The 19,739-nt window shown below is 48.0% G+C and overlaps 1 protein-coding gene across 1 annotated transcript in view; it reads right to left on the reverse strand.

The window, feature by feature from the left end:
* Positions 1–212: 212 nt before the first annotated feature.
* LOC119881900 (vacuolar protein sorting-associated protein 13C-like) overlaps positions 213–19,739 on the reverse strand; it is a gene marked incomplete at its 3' end in the record, with an annotated part of 48,365 nt that continues 28,838 nt past the window's right edge. Inside the window, 29 exon segments of the mRNA XM_038691975.1 lie at positions 213–262; positions 265–601; positions 725–1,022; positions 1,413–1,534; positions 1,624–1,784; positions 2,141–2,405; positions 3,103–3,258; positions 4,828–4,917; positions 5,010–5,141; positions 5,229–5,462; positions 5,657–5,749; positions 6,348–6,574; positions 6,950–7,203; positions 7,604–7,770; positions 8,683–8,809; positions 8,902–9,035; positions 10,421–10,568; positions 10,814–11,118; positions 11,426–11,593; positions 12,212–12,315; positions 12,388–12,507; positions 12,593–12,746; positions 13,026–13,085; positions 13,213–13,292; positions 13,472–13,628; positions 14,318–14,448; positions 14,609–14,717; positions 14,804–14,951; positions 16,157–16,461. Of these exon segments, the coding sequence (XP_038547903.1) occupies positions 213–262; positions 265–601; positions 725–1,022; positions 1,413–1,534; positions 1,624–1,784; positions 2,141–2,405; positions 3,103–3,258; positions 4,828–4,917; positions 5,010–5,141; positions 5,229–5,462; positions 5,657–5,749; positions 6,348–6,574; positions 6,950–7,203; positions 7,604–7,770; positions 8,683–8,809; positions 8,902–9,035; positions 10,421–10,568; positions 10,814–11,118; positions 11,426–11,593; positions 12,212–12,315; positions 12,388–12,507; positions 12,593–12,746; positions 13,026–13,085; positions 13,213–13,292; positions 13,472–13,628; positions 14,318–14,448; positions 14,609–14,717; positions 14,804–14,951; positions 16,157–16,461 (4,836 nt within the window).

Genomic DNA, 19,739 nt, shown 5'->3' on the forward strand with positions numbered 1-19,739 from the left:
AGTGGCCATTCAAGGAACTGCAGGTAGGATGTGACCTGGGTTTGTCTGGTCATTCAAATCTAACGCGTTTCTTCTCTAGAGAGCAGGAAATGGATGGAGATCTAGCTGATGGTTGCAGGGGTGACTATTATCGGATGGACGTTGCCTCAGCCACAGATATTGCCTCTGTAGACTCGATGGGAACTCTGAATCTGTCCAAGTGTCTTTCTCACCTTGTTCTTGCTGAAGAGGTTCTTTTTCCTGAAAGAGAACAGGAAGATGCTCGGCAGTCGGCCGGGTGTTTGAAGCTGACGTCCTCTGCTCTGTACTGCAGCACTCGAGAAGTTTTGTTGATGATCCAGTACGGGCTGAAGAGTGACAGCAGCAGGCGGCTCGCCGTCCTCGTCACGTGAACGCTCACATCCACCGTCACGTTGGTGTCCGAGTCACACGTGAGACACACGGCAAAGAACTCCGGCATTTCCTGTTCGACACGAAGATGTCCGTGCCAGTCGCGGCCCTGATACCTCATCAGCACCAACGACATGATCTCACCTGAGACACGAGCGTTCAGGAGGTCCGACGTGCTTCCTTCCTGAAGCTCATAAGTGTCTGCTGAGTTCTGAGGAGGGAGAGACCAGATCAGACCAGATCAGATCAAAGCAGATTCAGATCTAACTGAACCTAATCAATCATCGTGCTTTGATTATCTGTTGTTGACTCTCTTCTGCTTCTTTCTGTGTACCTCCATCAAGTAGCGGACGGTGTAGGGCAGCAGGTTGCGTAGCGTGGCCACAGGGTGGAGGTGGATGACGTAGGCGGGGTACCAGTCTTCCTCTCCGTGGCTGGCGATGTGTCGCAGGTCGTCGGGGACAGCCAGCGTGCTGACCATCAGCGGCAGCAGGCTGCTGTCGGCCGCCGGACACTGCAGCACCGAACGCACCTCCGAGCTGCGGTGCACCTGCTCCTTCCACGCCACGCAGGTGGAGGACGGACCGTACTGAGCCTCCAGACGACCCGCCGGACGTACAAACAGCTGACATCTGGAAGGGAGGAGGGTAAAGTTTTGTGACTACACGGTCAACATCTACTGCACCCCTGGCGCCAGAGGAACTACACACCGTCAGCAATTCAGTCAAACAGCCAATCTGCCGGTTCAACTAAAACTAAATCCACCTGAAAGAGACCTCTCGCTCTTGTTCGCTCTCTTTTTAAGAAGCAATCACGAAGCTGACGCCTACCTTTGCCCATGCTGTCTGGATAATATAACAGCTGTTCTTTTTTACTCTGGGTGTAAACAGACGTAATGTTTAGCGCAGTAGAGAGCGTCTATGTGAACATGAAAAAAATGAAACTACAGAGATGGAAAGTGACACCACGCTCACGGTGCGGCGTGTTCCCTTGTTGCCCTGAGCAAGGCAGCGCGATGGTACCTGTATGTTTCTAAGGCGATGTGAAACTCTTTCTCAGGTTCGGCCTGTCCGACGCTCTGCAGGCTCCTGGACTTTGGACAGTACATCAGGATGGTGAACGGCACAGAGAAGTGATTCTTTATCTGAAAACACAAACAGAGACAAAAATGAACCTGTTGCCGGTTCAGCAAAACATATTAGACTTTCAGAGAACTATGTTTGGGATTCGGACCTGCAGCGGCGAACGGACAGTGATGACCTTGTTGCCCTCTGCAGCGTCGATCTGCAGCAGCACAGAGACCGCCTCCGGTATCAACGGACTACGGATGTTGTAGAGACGTCGACCCGGTTTGTCTACAGCGATGTTGGAGATCTCGCTGTATCCGGAGGGAACTGTGGGTTCAGAGACACGTTAGCCAATTTGAATCTTTATTCTCACACAGTTATACAGATTCATAGATAAATAAAACTGCTACTATCCAAATGTCCTGCTAGACTGTGGTTCTGATGTTTAGAGCACCTCCAACAACATCACTGTGGCTAATGGTATCCGTCTATTATTATCTAAGCGTTAGCCTTTTCTCTGGAAGAACCTTCCTGCTGAATCCTGCTGCATGAGACCGTCTGACTCTGCTGAGGCCTTAAATCTCAGCTGAAACCTTTTTGCTTTAGTCAGTACTTCCTTATATACACGCAGCAGGTAAAATATGTTGCAGAAAGAGACTGTAGTGAAGGGGAAGCGTTCTGACCGATGGTGAGGTGGAACAGGCAGCTCTCTTGCCGCTGCAGAGCTGACAGTTTGCCCCGTGATGACGGCTCGAACACAGAGTACTCCAGGTCCATGCTCTGATCCACGGACAGCTCATGTATCCGTCCCTGCGCTGATGACCCCACCGGCCTCAGGTTGCTGCTGTGCTGCACGATGAGAGGAATCCCAAGAGAGTTTCTGATGGTGAAGGGGGCTTTCTCTTTCAAAGAGGAGTCGAAGGTGGAGGCTGTGCCCTCTGAGAACACCTGATCAAAACAAGGGCAAATGATTAATGTTCAACTGCTGCTGTTCATACACTGAATGAACAGTTGGTGTCTCAGAACACAGTAACTTCAGGAGTTTCTATTGTGTCTGGTTCTGCTTTTGTTTCTACTGTTCCTGAACCTAAATGTCAGCTCTGCTCAGGAGGTGCTAGTAAATCCTAGGTCAGGTACTCTCAGGGGACGGATCCAACAGCTCCATGTGTAACATGGCAAACATCACAGTTAATAACACAAGAAACATGTGGACTAGGGCTGGGTGATATATCAGTATAATGAGGACGTTATAATGTGTACCTTGTTGAGGTGGCGGAAGACGTTAAGATGTGTACCTTGGCGAGGTGGCGGAAGACGTTAAGATGTGTACCTTGGCGAGGTGGCGGAAGACGTTAGGATGTGTACCTTGTCGAGGTGGCGGAAGACGTTAGGATGTGTACCTTGTCGAGGTGGCGGAAGACGTTAGGATGTGTACCTTGGCGAGGTGGCAGGAGACGTTAGGATGTGTACCTTGGCGAGGTGGCGAGAGACGTTAGGATGTGTACCTTGGCGAGGTGGCAGGAGACGTTAGGATGTGTACCTTGGCGAGGTGGCGGAAGACGTTATGATGTGTAACTTGTGGAGGTGGTGGAAGACGTTATGATGTGTACCTTGTCGAGGTGGCAGGAGACGTTAGGATGTGTACCTTGGCGAGGTTGTACAAGACGTTGAGGCTGCACTGGGAGACGGTGATGTTCATGGTGTCTTTGGAGCAGATGCTGATGGCTGTGCGAGGTTCAGGAAGAATGACGAAGTCGTCTCCGTGAACGGGACTCTTGTCCTGGACCGGGTTGTTCTTCATCTGCAGGAACAAAGACAAAGACAATGCTTATCAGGTGTTTTTGTAATTTGGATCTAACTAATTTAACAATCATCATCTGCTGGCGCAGACTCCAGATCTAACACCGACCTTATCCTGCGTGCACTTTACTAAAGACACCTGTACTGGACTGGGTTTCCTCCCATAGTCCAAAGACATGCAGGTGACATGAAGACTCTAAGTAAGCAGGCACAGATAATGAATGGATACATAAAGGGAAAAACTAGTCCATGCATATGTTCCTTCTATCCTGGATTACTGCAGTTCCTTATTATCAGGCTGAATAAGTCCCTTTAGACTCTCCAGTTGATCTAGAACGCAGCGGCACATGTTCTGACAAGAACCAGGAAAAGAGATCTTGTTTCATCTGTTCTAGCTTCTCTGCAATGGCTCCCTGTAAATGGAGGCTTTCAGCCGACCTCGAAGAGGTTCTGGCAAACCATCGGATGACTTAGAAGAGGGACGGGACTTAGCCTAGACTGTTTTCGGCAAGGAGGAGAACTGCTGACCCTGATTGAGGATCTTGTTGGATGGTGGATGAACTCCTGATGAATGAGTCCTCCATAGAGGAGACAGAGATTCAGGGGAAGACCCGTCCGTTTTCCTGGAGGTCACTGAGGAAGTTAAGAAACAGACACGCCCTGATACGCTGAACCTTCTGGACACTGTTGGACTGTCCTTGTCTCTCCAGTGTCCACTTTCTGACAACACGATCTCAGTATACCTTCCTACAGAGGGCCCCGTCAACACATACGTATTCATTCATTCAGTGACATCCAGTCTTCTATGCCAACACAGTTCAACCCATCAGCATGGCACAGCTGATGGGGATAAGGGGTGGTCCGTCGGCCCATCAGAACCGACTGCAGAGACGTCAGTCCTTCTCAAATCTATAAGATACTCTCCACCGTTGCCGTTCCAACACTCCGGGCTGAGAAATAGTAAATGTGTACTTCCTGGCTGACTCTGACTGCAGACCAACAGGTGACTCCGGGCCGGATCAGTGCTGACCATAGAAACTGATTCTTTCTGGGGAGTGCTTACACTGGAACTGTTCTGGACACCGAGGCAAATTTTCTGTAAATACTTCATTGATTATTTTGGGGACTCATCAGAAGGGAATGGATATTTGAATGAACTTCAGACCTTCTTTTGGGAGGACAGAACTGTCTGAAACCTCAAAGTGTTCATGGATTTAGACATTGTTTATACTGCAGAACAGGCTGAAACTGTGTCTGTATTATTTCTTATGGCTGCAAACGGTATATTGCATTTTGGTGTTACTGTCTGGTGATGGTGCAGGTGCTGGGATGTGATTGGTTGATTGTAACTGATTTATTTGTCAGATGTGATTCTGAGCGGCCTCAATGACAAAGTGCATCAGGAACAACGTCCAGGTTCAGTAGAGGACAGTGTAAACGCCAGGGACAGCAATTTGAACAGCTCCAAGAGATTTAATGTACCAGAAACAAAACATCTGCAGCTTACAAACACAAAGGTAAAAGAGAAGGGGTGGAGCAGCAGCTAATGGCTAACAGCTAGTAGGTTTACCTCGAGCTGCAGGTTCCATCTGCGTTTGCCACTGTCAACTCGTTCGATCAGAGGCTCCCACACTGCATGAAGCTCATTAAAGTAGTTAACCTGCAGACACATGTCAGCAACACACATGATGAAACATCTGGCTCAGATTCAGGTGTGAAGGACCGGCTCACGTCTAAAGGACCAGGCCTTACCTCCAGCGTCATGTCGGCTGTCAGCTGCAGCAGAGACGACCAGTTTTTGGCCGATCCATTGAAGGAGGACTCGGCCAGCAGCAGAGGGACGGTCCGATGACCCAAACCGGACTCCAGAGTCACCTGGACCACCTGTGGGGCGACAACACATCATCAACAGGAAACAGATCCACCCACCTCATTCTAAAAAACTAAAATGTTTATTCTGAGATGTTGTACCTTGACCTCTGCAGCAAAGCTCTCGCCCTCGTTGTGTCCGTCCTGCTCTCTGAAGTTCTCGGTGACCTCGGCAGCCTGGTCCACCCCCAGGAACCAGAAATTACAGCCGTAGATGTTCATGACCGACCAGAGGTCGTCGACGCCCGGCCTTAACTCCTGACTCTGCTCGTCACACTGCTTTGCCGTCATGGCGGCTGTTATTGTCATCACCGTGTTGAGGATGAACGGTGAGATCTGCAGGACAAAGACCCGCTGATGATGAGTACATTGTTGGCCCACCACCTGGAACTGGTCTTCGCTGTTTCTTTATGACGACACACTGATATCACCGTGAGGCCAGCCAATGGTCAGACGGGTTTTAAACAAGCATTTTAAAATCTGATTACATCCATTTATACATTTTTACAAACTGAGACAAATGAACGGACCTTGATAATGACTTCCTCCACCATCACAGAGCCGCTCAGTCCTTGGTTAGCGTGGGTTTTGGTTTCCAGGGCGAGTGAGCAGGGTCTCAACACCTGTTGGAAAGAGTCAGACTGACCTTCAGCATAAAGCAGACGGACTGAATAATAGAAGATTGTTTCACATGTTTACTGTCCAGCTTCCTGTGGTTTCACTACAGATGACAAACTCAAACTAGAACAGCTAACTGTGAGTAAACAGCTCCCCCTGTTGGAGACTGTAGTCTGAACAACATGGGACACTTTTCAGTTCACATGGAAAATATTGTGTTAAAGCACCACTTGTGGATTCATCCGCCAGAGAAAATAGTCCCCCAACAAATGAACCACTTCTTCCTGTTTGTTTGATAGAAAATTACAGAAATGAAAGTGCATCTGTGAGGTGTTCCTACAGAAGATTTACGTTTTCAGGAGGAACAAGCTGGTTCAGAGCTGACAGGCAGTAAAACTCTTCATGAGGATGTCTTGCCAGGCCGTAGTTCTAAATAGGACTTTTGTTCTTAACTAACCTGCCTGGATAAATAAAAAAATTTGAAAATGACAGACACATTGTTTGTTTGTAATGATAAAAAATATAGAATTAAAAAAGACTGGTCTTTAAATCTTAAGACCTTCTGTGACCCCACATGTGACCCCCACGTTCATGTGACCTTACAGTGGTAACAGCCTTGTCCTTCTTGTTTTGGATGAACGGGCAGGCCAGGACTTTCAGCTCCCTCAGGTTGGCTCTCATGTTCTGGGTAGCGTCCTCCTCGGCCTGCAGGGTCAAGTCACACTGAAATGAGGCCACGAGAGCGGGGGCGTCCGCTTTCATCAGGCTGGCTACAAACACCACCTCTGGGTCCACCACCACCGCCCGAAGACGAGTCCTGACCATCGAGACTGCAGAGAGAAGACCAACAGGTGGTCTGGTTTCAGTCTACATTCTACTGTGGGTTTATGTCTGTCTTTACTTTCACTTTACTGATGAATAAAATCTAATCTGCTACTTCTTCACCTGTGACCAGCTGAACCAAAGAGGGATTTGAGGCAGTAATTCAAAAAGCAAAGATTAAAACAAATTCCCACAAAAAAAACTGTGTTCAGAAGGACTGTTGCTCATCTACAAGCTGTCAGATTCATCTTTAGATCCAGTTAGGGGGTCCCAACCCCTTTCCACAGTATTCATTTGTGATTATCATGTTTAAAATCTGATGCTCATTTTTTTTTTTAAATAAGCAGCCCGGCCTTGTGTTAGTGTGGATCTCTTGGTCTAACCGGTCTTGGCGTCGGCTCGCGGCTCGGCAGTCTGTCTCAGTGGCAGTCTGTCGCTCGGTGCAGAGGCGGTGGTCCGAGTGGAACTCTGTGGCAGAGCCTGCAGAAAGAAATCTGCGACGGCCATCAGAAACTCCACGCTGGCACACAGGTAGAGTTTCTGCAGGACAGCCACCACCTCCCGTTCTGCAGCACTCTGTCGATACGTCACCTCCACCATGGCCTCGGAGCTCTCCTCGTCTCTCCGCCCCACCATGCTGAGGAAACAGGAAACACAGCAGGGAAAGTTAAGGACGTAACGCAGGGACTTCACTGAGAATGAGACCATTATCAGTAGGATAAACACTGATTGATAACAGCCACAGATTTACGGGTGTCACTACAAACCACTGCTAGTTTTTGTTCTAAATGCATCCAAAATCTAATTTATTTATGGATGTAAATTTAGTGTAAAGACAAAATACAATTTTACATGTTTTCTAATAAAGTGAGGTTTAAAACAAGCTGTTCTGTAATAAAAGACTTTTACTGCAGCGGTGCCGTTTCCTATCCAAACAAACACTCAGCTGCAGAAGAGAAAGTCCTTTTCAATCTGCCTGCTCAAAGTCTTCAGATCACTTCTTCTCTGAAAGAAGTCTCAGAGGTCATGTGACTCACCGTGAGGTCACCCTGTCCATGCCTGTCCTCATGTCGTCCAGCGTGCAGGCGCTGAGGACAGTGGACACCTCCATGCTGCCGTTGGCCAGGATCTTCCCTGAAGTCTTCAGCAGGTGGAGCGCGAACTCGCCCAGTCTCAGGTTCTTCTGGTGCTGCAGGTCCAACGGCTGACAGGAACAGGAACAACAATCAGAGTGCTGATCCTGGACCAGCTGGTCCTGATTCAGATCACCTAAGCCCCAAAGACCTCCAAACACGTAGCCGGCCAGACGCTTCGAACGTCCGGCATGGCGGTTCAGTCCAACCCGGGTACGAGAGAGTGATGGCATTTATCTCAGGAAGTAAGGAGGGAAAGATTTCACGCTCGTGACCTGAAGAACGAGGACCAGCAGCGGAAGCAGGACGGACCAGAGTACTGACGGTACCAAGGGGATTTTGGGATTACATCAATTAATAAATACAAGGTTATAAACGTATGTAGCTCTGGCACACTTGAAGAAGAAGCAGAAGAAGAAGAAGAAGCAGAAGAAGCAGAAGAAGCAGAAGAAGGAGCAGAAGCAGAAGAAGCAGAAGCAGAAGAAGCAGAAGAAGCAGAAGCAGAAGCAGAAGAAGAAGAAGAAGAAGCAGAAGAAGAAGAAGCAGAAGAAGGAGCAGAAGCAGAAGCAGAAGAAGCAGAAGAAGCAGAAGCAGAAGAAGAAGAAGCAGAAGCAGAAGCAGAAGCAGAAGAAGAAGCAGCAGAAGAAGAAGAAGCAGAAGAAGCAGCAGAAGAAGCAGAAGAAGCAGAAGCAGAAGCAGAAGAAGAATTTCCAATGCAGGTATAAAAGTCCTTAACCACGTTATTAAAGCCATCTCTTTACATACTGACTGGGTTTGTGAATGGCACTCATCACAGGCTCCTTTAAATTACTGTGGTTCTTCCAGGGGGAGGAACTGATCGCATGACCCCAGCCCGGTTTATTAGTGCTCATTAAAGAATCCTCATCAGCGTACATAATAATACCTGGATTATTGTGCAGAGATGGTTTAGGATGAAGGTCAGACATTAAAGAGCTGGTCTTCCAGCAGCTGTACTGACTGACCTGTTTTGGGTCATTGCTGTACAGAATCAGACCAAGAGACTCGATGGTGAAGTTAAACTTCATGGTCTCCACAGCTTCGTCCTCCTCTTCGTCACTGCTTCCAGCGGGCTTCCCAGCATCCCCTGAACTCAAACACAGACCACATCAGCAGCTGAGACACAGAAGGAGCTTCTACATACTTGAACATCTGTGGACATGGATCGGTCCTGGCAGACCTGCAGGGGGCCTCCGGCCGCCCGGAGCTGCACGCTGGCCTCCTGTCTCGGGGCGGGAGGCTCCAGACCACCAGCCTCTCCCAGATTCTCCATCAGGATCCTGAGCAGCACCGTCAGGTCGTCCTGGCTCAGCTCCACCTACAGGCCCGGCACGGACACAGAACTTAGTACAGACTGAGGGATCATCGTTAACCTGTCAGCACACCTGGTTACTGTTACTGCTGCTCCCTCAACCCAAACAGAACAAAGACACTGGGTGGGTGGGTGTGTGTGTGGTGGTGGGGGGATTACAGGGATCATCAGACACACCAGGAGCCCCTCAACACTGATCCTGAAGGGGACGTCTACAGACTCTCAGGTGTGGGTTCACTACAGACCAGCTGCCTTCAGGTTTCACTACAGAGGAGACTAGTGACGCTACACTGCTCCAGAACCAGGCTCAGAGGGAACCGTACCTTTGGGGATGTACGAGTCGACTGGTTGCAAAAAGAAGAGCAGAGGAGTTAGAGACCGTCTGCAGGGAGACAGTGAGCTCAGACAGCAGGTTAAATATGTGGCGTTGGTCTTTATGATGCTGGTGGAGGTGGTCTATGATTCAGGTCTACCTCAGCAGGAAACCCACGACTACAGGAGACGTTCCAGTCAGCTGTTAGCCTGGGCCTCCTGGTTTCTTAAAACCACCATCAGCCTGGGCCTCCTGGTTTCTTAAAACCACCATCAGCCTGGGCCTCCTGGTTTCTTATAACCACCATCAGCCTGGGCCTCCTGGTTTCTTAAAACCACCATCAGCCTGGGCCTCCTGGTTTCTTATAACCACCATCAGCCTGGGCCTCCTGGTTTCTTATAACCACCATCAGCCTGGGCCTCCTGGTTTCTTATAACCACCATCAGCCTGGGCCTCCAGGTTTCTTAAAACCACCATCAGCCTGGGCCTCCTGGTTTCTTATAACCACCATCAGCCTGGGCCTCCTGGTTTCTTATAACCACCATCAGCCTGGGCCTCCAGGTTTCTTAAAACCACCATCAGCCTGGGCCTCCTGGTTTCTTATAACCACCATCAGCCTGGGCCTCCAGGTTTCTTAAAACCACCATCAGCCTGGGCCCTCCAGGTTTCTTAAAACCACCATCAGCCTGGGCCTCCAGGTTTCTTAAAACCACCATCAGCCTGGGCCTCCAGGTTTCTTAAAACCACCATCAGCCTGGGCCTCCTGGTTTCTTATAACCACCCTCAGCCTGGGCCTCCTGGTTTCTTATAACCACCCTCAGCCTGGGCCTCCTGGTTTCTTATAACCACCCTCAGCCTGGGCCTCCAGGTTTCTTATAACCACCCTCAGCCTGGGCCTCCAGGTTTCTTATAACCACCCTCAGCCTGGGCCTCCTGGTTTCTTATAACCACCATCAGCCTGGGCCTCCAGGTCTCTTAAAACCACCATCAGCTTGGGCCTCCAGGTTTCTTAAAACCACCATCAGTCTGGGCCCCCTGGTTTTCCTGGCCTTCCAGCCCATCAACACTCCCCCCTCACCTTCATGGGCTTCAGATGTCCATCGACCTCCACAGCGACCATCTTCTTGTACCAGGAAGCAGCCAGGTTCCTCTTAATGTTCAGGTTCAGGTTTACCGGTTCCAGAAGCTCACTGCAGGGTCGACACGTCGCCGGGTCCATAAGGGTCCTGATAGACAACAGAGTTTACATGTTCACTGAGCAAGATTACACATGGACCAGGATCAGGGGACAAGGGGGACAGTCATAGTAAAAGTTGGAATGGTTCAGAGTTTCTGAGCTCGTCCCGGGTTGCAGTAAAGAAGGGACTGGAGGAACATGATCTGTAGTCCAGACTAAACCCTAAAGTCTTTGGTTTCATGTGATTTTCTGTGGTTCTGGTGCAGATCTCAAATCTGAACAGGACTAACTGACCTGGAGAGTTTGAGTTGCGTCAACTGGACGTCCATGTTGTCGATGACGGCCGGCAGCGGGCATCCATCGACGGGTAGCAGAGAGAAGCTGTTTCCCACCGTGATCAGACCCAGGTCCATCACAAGTGCATCATGGGAGGTGGAGGACTGGGGGATGACGATGAGCGGAGCCTTCAGCTTGATGTCCATGGCCAGACGGAAACTCTTCTGCGCAAAGTCTCGAACGCTGGACGCCGCCTTCTCCGCCGCCTGAGCTGTGGCGGCGCTCAGAGCTTCTTTAGCCATCTGGAAGTTGTTGGCGAAGTTCTGAACGAAAAGACGTAAACAATGAAAACCGTTATGAACTAAATTTAAACCTAAAAAAACTGCATTAAAATGTCTTTATTCACCAAAAACTGAAATAATACTAATTATAAAAAAACAGATTTCACCTGTTTTACAAACTATGATGCTTCAGAGATGATCAGGGAGCATAAACATATAAACTCAATGTCCTCGGTTCGATTCCCAGCTGCGGCACCATATTTCCTGTCTGTATCTCTGCTATAATCCAAGCCTGTGAAACTCTCCCAGGTTCCAACTACCTGCTTCTTATTAAAAATCTCAAACTCACCAGCAGAGACACGATGAACTTGTGCAGGTAAACCACCTGGATGCAGCCCACGTTCAGCTTCACCCTGCCGTCGGTTTTGGAGGTGTCGGCGTAGCCGGCGCCCTCTGTGGCGTTGGGCGTCAGACTCATGGTGAAGCTGAACACCTCATCACCCACGATGGAGATGGCCTGAAGGACAGAAGAGTTCAACGACAGCAGTATAGACAATCCAGGTCCGTCTGTTGTAGACCGGGACAATTTAGACGAGTCCAGCATACTCTGAGTATGCCAAAGGAAGTATGAGGTATTATAATGTAGTACTGGAGTCCAGTGAAGTCTGTGGTAGTCCTTCAATAACAGGACATTCAGTACCTAGAAAAACGTGTACTGTCATGTCTTCAGAGTTTTGGTATTGACTTGGTACTGAAGTATCAGCCCATGGTAGTAAATAGTCCTTGGCAGTCCATGGTAGTCTGAGTATGTCAACAGTAGTCTAAAGTAGTGTAATGTAGTCTTGGACCCAGGGTGGTGTGTGGTTGTTCATGGTAGTCTGAGGGGAATGATTCTGTTCAGGGGTGGTCTAGGCTGATCTGAGTACTCCCAGGTAGTATCCTCAGGGTACTTTAGTGGGGATTTTAGTGTCATCTGTGGCAGCACAGGGTAGTCTACAAGAGTCTGGGGCACTCCAGGGTGGTCCAAGGAAACAGGTTCAGGTTAGTCTGGGAAAGTCTAGAGTCGTCCGTGGTTGTTTGTTTTATTCATACGTCATCTGGGCTTCAAAAACTCTCTCATATGGTGCTTTAATACCTTCTTGTGGATGCTTCTGGGATCAACGTTGAGGACGATGAAGTCTCTCAAGCGGGCCGATATGTCAGTTTGTGGTCCTTGCACCAGCAGAGAGCCATTAAGACCTGCAGGACACATCAAACGGTTAGGGTTGGTGCTGACCAATGGACAGCAGACAAAAACTCACGATTCAGTACCTTGGATCTTGATGTCAGCCATGTTGCAGCTTTGGTCGCAGACCAGGACGTTGAAGGCTCCCAGCGTCATCGTCACCTTCAGGTCGATGACCTCGCTGTCTGCCGGTGACACCAGGGCAGCTGGCAGGAAACAACACAACACATTAAAGCCGGTCCGCCATGCTGAGTCTGTTTTCACTACATCATGAGGGAATGCTGTACTGACTGGACTTGGTGGAGACCGTCTTGTCCTCTGTCCTCGGTCTGATCTCCTTCTCTGGAGACGTCACGCTGCTGGACGACAGCGCAATCGACAGAAAGTTGATGGCTGACAGCAGAGCCTCAGTGTGGAGCATGAGGTCCAGAGAGGTGAAGGTTACCTAGAGAGAGAGGCGTTATCTCCAGGTCAGCTACCACGCAGGGTGCTGTGTTCAGAGGGGATCGAACCTGTGACCACCCGCTCTACCTGTCGGCAGGACTAACTTACAGAGTGCTTTCAAAGGCACTTCTTGGAAAATGTTGTCCAGACCATTAAAATAAATCACTCGGCTGCACTGCCATCGCTCATCCCACCACCAGGTGGAGCCAAAGAGTTTTATTTCCCACTCTAACATTAACTGAGTGTGAGTGTGTCAGTGTGCGTGTGCGTACAGACTCACGTTGATCATCTGTTCCGTGTTCTTGTGCACTGTGCAGAAGTTCGGCCCCGAGCGGTCGGCCTGAGAAAACGGTCAAACAAACAGGAAGTTGAAGTTGATTGAAAACACTGAATCATCTCCTGCTCTGGGCGATGACAGCACACCTGTGCATCTCAACAGGTAATCAGATCATTGCTGATGTCATCACCTTGAAATACTGCACTTTGAGCAGTTCAGCTCCAGACTCTACCGAGGAGCTGATGAGACACAACGGCTCGCCGCTGGAGTCTGAAACAAGACAAACATCACATCATCATACTGCTATACGTTTATGTTTGATGACATGTACACCTGCAGCTTCCTGTCCAAACAGGAAGTAGCTGGGACACCACAGAAGGGGCAGTTTTATACCCCACAGGAACATTGACAGAGGACGAGTATTACTGAACCCGCTGAGAGGCTCTGACCTTCGAACTCCAGGCACTTCATGGTGATCTTGTTGATGTACGTCGTGGCACACATGTCGTACTTCCTGACTTCGGTGTTGATGCCCAGGTGAGCGACATGAAAGACCAGGAAAGGTGACTCCTTCTGCTCTCTGGGCTTCTTTAGGGTCAGCAGCACCTTCAAGAGGAAACAGGAAACAGAACATGTAAAATAAGGTCGGCAGAGCGCCGCCATGTTGGAGGAACAATCAGAGAGTCGATGGGGATGAATGGTTTCTGATCGGACCGGACCGGCAGCTACAATATCAGGTGAGCTGTTCCTGATCGGACCGGACCGACAGCTACAATATCAGGTGAGCTGTTCCTGATCGGACCGGACCGACAGCTACAATATCAGGTGAGCTGTTCCTGATCGGACCGGACCGGCAGCTACAATATCAGGTGAGCTGTTCCTGATCGGACCGGACCGACAGCTACAATATCAGGTGAGCTGTTCCTGATCGGACCGGACCGGCAGCTACAATATCAGGTGAGCTGTTCCTGATCGAACCGGACCGGCAGCTACAATATCAGGTGAGCTGTTCCTGATCGGACCGGACCGACAGCTACAATATCAGGTGAGCTGTTCCTGATCGGACCGGACCGGCAGCTACAATATCAGGTGAGCTGTTCCTGATCGGACCAGAAGCTACAATATCAGTTTGTTTTATTTTTAGGATTTCTGATGTCAGACTCAAGGTGATGGGAGGGGGACAGCTTTGTCCGGTCCGAACTTCGACTGACAGGAGGAAGACGTCTTTTCTATATTGTCTCGGTTTGCAGAGAAAAACCTGAATCCAGCTCGTCACAGCATTTAAAGATTTTTACCTCTTTGATTTCAAAATTGAGGAGAACGTTGACGGTGTTTTCAGTCAGGCTCATGGTGGTGGTGGCGGCCAAAGCTGATCCCGTCTGTAACGATACCATCTCCACCGGCTGCTGAGCAAGCTCCGCCTTCTCTGAGGAGGAAATGAGGTCATTAACAAACACATTCCACCGTCTCCAGAGCTTCATTCAGTGTCTGACTAATCAGGTTAGGCTGCACACTGAACCAAACAGTGATTATCGTGTTGATGTAGGACAGGTAGATTTCCCATCATGCACTGAGAGTAAAGTTACCTTGAGCCACCTGTCTTTTGACATCCATGCTGTGCTCTTTACTCCCCTCCCCGATGTTCTCCACCAGGACCATCATCAGCACCCCGAGGTCTTCCTCGCCCAGACTCATCTGACAAACACACGACACCGTTTCACGTCTTTTTCTGAAGAACTGATCCATCACAGTTTAAACAACAACAAACACGCAAGACCTACGTTGAGGGACCGCAGGACCCCCTGGACCTGGACTCCAGGAAACTTGGTGAACCAGGAAGCAGCCAGGTTCCTGGTGACGAGCAGCTGTAAGTTGATTGGCTGGAGGATCTCAAAGTCAGGCTGAGAGGAGTCTTGTTTCAGCGTGGTTCTAAAAACACAAGTATCCAGAATTTACTCAGCTTTCTGTTTCTGTGTTTGGTCATCTGCATGTTTCAGTGCAGCTCGGATGTTGTGAAAACGCTTCCTGTTGGTGTGTTCAAGGACGCTCAGACACCGAAACAGAAACAGCCACTTCACTCTCTCCCTCCAATGACTGGGTTTTTCTGGTGCCTTGTGTTTATAGAGTACCGGAGGTGATCCTAACCCTAAGCCTGCCCTGATGAAGACTCTACGGTACATGTAAACTAATCTGCCCGACTAAATACAGGCTTTGTATACAATGTTCCTCTCTCTGTCTTAAGGCAAAATGTGGCTTAATAACGTACTGACCATTCACAGGGCTAGCTGGTGAACTGCTGTAGCTAGAGAGTACGGGTGGGGGAAAAAAAAAAATCGATACAGCATAGTATCGCAATATTTTGCAAGGCAATATCGTATCATAACACGAACGTCAAGTATCGATCTTTTATTATATAAATTGTACATGAGAAGTTTGTTTAAATAAAATTGCTTTTTCAGTCCACTAGAAAAAGAATTTTCCTTTGGGGACACAATTTGAAGTTGGGAAAAAGATAAAATATTGCAATAAATTGCAATATGTTTAAAATTGCAATAATATCGTATCGTGACATAAGTATTGTGATAATATCGTATCGTGACATAAGTATAGTGATAATATCGTATCGTGACATAAGTATTGTGATAATATTGTATCGTGGGGCCTCTGGTGATTCCCACCACTACTAGTTAAGGTCGTCCGGAGAGGTCTTTCTGACGGGCTGGATTTTGGGGTTCGGCCTGGGGAGGGTCTACTGCTCCTGTCCTCGACCTCCAAACCCTTCTGCAGTTGCGTTGTGTGATAGAGCTGTGAGATCCAGTAGGCCTCGTGGCCCAGATGATCAGCTTTATATATGTGAATAATCACCCCGACAGCAGTGAAGCTGTAGGGGTGAGCGGCTCTCAGAGCTCAGCTCTCGGCTTGTTATTGGTTCACCAGAGATTTGTTGTGCTGTGAGTGAATCGGTGAAAGTGCTGGTGTGACTGGGCCTTCAGGACGCCTGAACTACATCTTTTCATGATCCTTTGATTTTCCTCGTTTAGAGCTCACGGATGCTAATTGACCCGATCAAAAAACGGTTTCAGAACATCCCTGCTCACTGAGACCGAGTCTACTGATCCTCAGAGCTTTGATACCTGGAGAGTTTCAGCTGAGTCAGCTTGATGTCCATCTTCTCCACCACCGCCGGCAGACAGAAGCCTTCAGCCGGCAGCAGGGAGAAGCTGTTCCCCACCGTGATCAGACCCAGATCCGCCACCACGGCATTATGGGAGGTGGAGGACTGCGGGATGATGATGAGCGGTGCCTTCAGCTTGATGTCCATGGACAGACGGAAACTCTTCTGGGCGAAGCCCCGAACTCTGGACGCCGCCTTCTCCGCCGCCTGAGCTGTGGCGGCGCTCAGAGCTTCTTTAGCCGTCTGGAAGTTATCGATGAACATCTGGAGAACAAAATAAATCTGGAGTGAGTCGACAAACAACGCAGCGTCACATGATCAAGACGCCATGAAGGAGGGAGACGATGTGAGGCGTTCACTGCCTGGACAGAGTGTACAGTCATTTCTGTTTCAGAAACCTTCAGTTGAATAATATGAACCTCAGAATCACAACACCAAGTCGTTCATCTGCTTTACTTCACAAATACGTTTCGGCATTTACTGTAAATAAATGTAAGGACTGATTAGTAATGATTACAGGTTCAAAGGTTTAGAATAAAGTTTGAAGTTTCTGAAACAAACATGAACCATTTTCAGGAAGGGAAGTGAGGTCGTACAGGCAGAGGTCACATGACTGACAGAGGTCACATGACTGACGGGGGAGTGAGGGGGTAAATGATAATGGCGGCTGAGTGAGTTGCATAGCACTTATGGAGGAAGTGAGCTCTGATAACGTGTTGCTGCGTTACCATCTAACGCTTCAAACAGCAAACCATGAAGCTCAACGTGATGAGTCGGCCGCAGTGCGTTTACCTCCGTACTGTCTACGGAAATTTCTAAAACATCAGTATTCATTACATCGAATCGAGCCCTCCCTCACACCAAAAGTTACTGTGTGTTCAGCAGAACAGCATCAGTTACCTTCCTTCTGACTTTAGTCTTAGTGTTTTCCTATCTGAAACTGTCTGATGTTCCTCAGGTCTGACAGCTCTGAGGGGGTTAGCTTAGCTTTGAGAATTCAACATGTCTGTTGGGCCAACAACAGGACAGCTGGCTTATCAACTACAGTTTTCTGGGCCGTCTGGTTTAATATTTCACGGATGTTGAAAGTCTCCAGCCCCTCCAGGTTCTTTATAGAGGTCGGCGGGTCGGCCCTGCAGGTGCTGTGCTCTGCTGGTTTTGTTAGCACCGCTCTGTACCATCGCTTGCATTTGGACTTGCTTGTATCCTTTGCTAGCATCCAACCACAAGTGACGAGTACTAGCCAATCACAGCACGGTAGGGCGGAACTTGTCGAAAAGGCAGGAAAAACAAACAAGATGGGGAGTCGAGAACGAGGCTTAAACCTTTACAGGGAGCGTGGCCTACTGGAAACCTTAAACCAGATGATATTTAAGGTGGACTGAAGGTGCAGTGCAGTCGCTGAGTGAAGCTAAAGCAGAAGGTTTGATGCAGGGCAGAGCTGCATGCTGGGAGCTGTACCTCATCGGCAGACGCATACTGAAAGCTAAAAGAAGCCTGAAAGAACAAAACACATCAACAAGACCAGAAACATGAGAGACCAGAAACTGTAGAGAAGAACATGCGACAGGAAACAGCAAACACAGCGTTCAGTTGGTACAGTCATTTTAATAACAAGGAGCTTTCCCTCCCTGTCCCTGAACACACTGTTTTTCACAGCTTCTAATATTTTAGAGCCCTAATTTTAAGTTTACTCAGATCTGTGTCTGTGGTCTGATCATCAGTTCGAGTCGAGGCTTACGGCTGAAACACGTCTGCTCTGGAATCAGCTGATCTTACTGGACCTCGTTAATCACTTCTCTGTTCTCAGACCAGCTGGTAAATTAAAGGTCCAGCAGAGTCCAGGAGCCCTGAAGCTGGTCTGGTATAGCGGGTGTGCGCATGATGTCACAGAACGCAGTTACGCTCACTGAGTGGCAGAAAGACAAGCAGCAGCAGCTGTGTTAGCTTGAATCAGCTAAAATACAGACAACACATCTAAAATGGGAAAGAGCTGCACCACTGGTTCTTTGGCAAACAATACGGATCACTGTTGAGTCCGACCGCCTTTAATTTGAGCAAATAATCACTTGTTTTACTCCCGGTTTGCTAAACGCAGCCATGGTAACAGATGTTCTGCCACTCAGTCCAGTGTGTTCCGGAAGGTGAAGTGACATCAACGGGTATGCGTCTATACAAATCAAATGTGAAGCACTGCATTGTGGGATTTCCAACCCTAAGCTGTTATTTGAGCTGAAGGCCATTAAAGCTGGTGTTTTTGCAGTCAGTGTAGTGACTTCATGTTGAAATGATCAGACGAACACGAATATGATACAGTCAGAACAAACAGAAATAAAATACACAGCCGTGTGACATTTACACGTAAAAGGTGTTTATGTGGATTTGAGTATATTAGTTAAAGTGTGCTCGGTGGTGGCTCTGTAGTGTCCGATATTTTAACGTTGGGTCCACTTGATTAGCACACCAGGTCACCGCTGTACTTATTTTACATTCATTTGTAATCTAAATCTAAAACCAGTATCTGCTGTGACCCCCCTTCAAACAGCATCAGTTCTTCTAGGTACACCTGCACAAAGTCATGGATGTTATAGGGACATCGTCGGGGGTGTGATTGTCTGTTTTTGACAGCATTTCACACCTGCCTAAAACGATTGGACAGTCCTGTATATATTTCATGTTCTGAAACATTTATTGAATGTGGTGACTGACGTTGCAAGTGGAACATTATGTGTGAGTGCCATTAAGATGTGCCGTAGATCTCCTGCTTTTCAAACTCAAGACCACAGCATGTGATGTTGGGTTAAACATGCACAGAGTAACAGGTCGTCCACCAAGAATGAGAACTACAATTACTATCACAATATTATTTAAAACTGTCACACCACAACAAATGTGCATATATATGTGTTCGTGTTTATGTTCATGTATGTTTACACGTTTGTGTTCATGTATGTGAACATGTATGTGAACATGTATGTGTTCATGTATGTGTTCATGTTTGTGTACATGTATGTGAACATGTATGTGTTCATGTATGTGTTCATGTATGTGAACATGTTTGTGAACATGTTTGTGTTCATGTATGTGTTCATGTATGTGTTCATGTATGTGTTCATGTATGTGTTCATGTATGTGAACATGTATGTGAACATGTATGTGAACATGTATGTGTTCATGTATGTGTTCATGTATGTGTTCATGTATGTGAACATGTATGTGTTCATGTATGTGAACATGTTTGTGTTCATGTATGTGAACATGTTTGTGTTCATGTTTGTGTTCATGTATGTGTTCATGTATATGTACATGTTTGTGTTCATGTATGTGAACATGTATGTGAACATGTATATGTACATGTATGTGTTCATGTATGTGAACATGTATGTGTTCATGTATGTGAACATGTTTGTGTTCATGTATGTGAACATGTATGTGAACATGTATATGTACATGTATGTGTTCATGTATGTGAACATGTATGTGTTCATGTATGTGAACATGTTTGTGTTCATGTATGTGAACGTGTTTGTGTTCATGTTTGT

Source organism: Micropterus salmoides, unplaced genomic scaffold (genome assembly GCF_014851395.1).
Source record: "Micropterus salmoides isolate LMB-PRFRI ecotype aquatic unplaced genomic scaffold, ASM1485139v1 Ms_hic_scaffold_2785, whole genome shotgun sequence".
Classification (NCBI taxonomy): domain Eukaryota; kingdom Metazoa; phylum Chordata; class Actinopteri; order Centrarchiformes; family Centrarchidae; genus Micropterus; species Micropterus salmoides.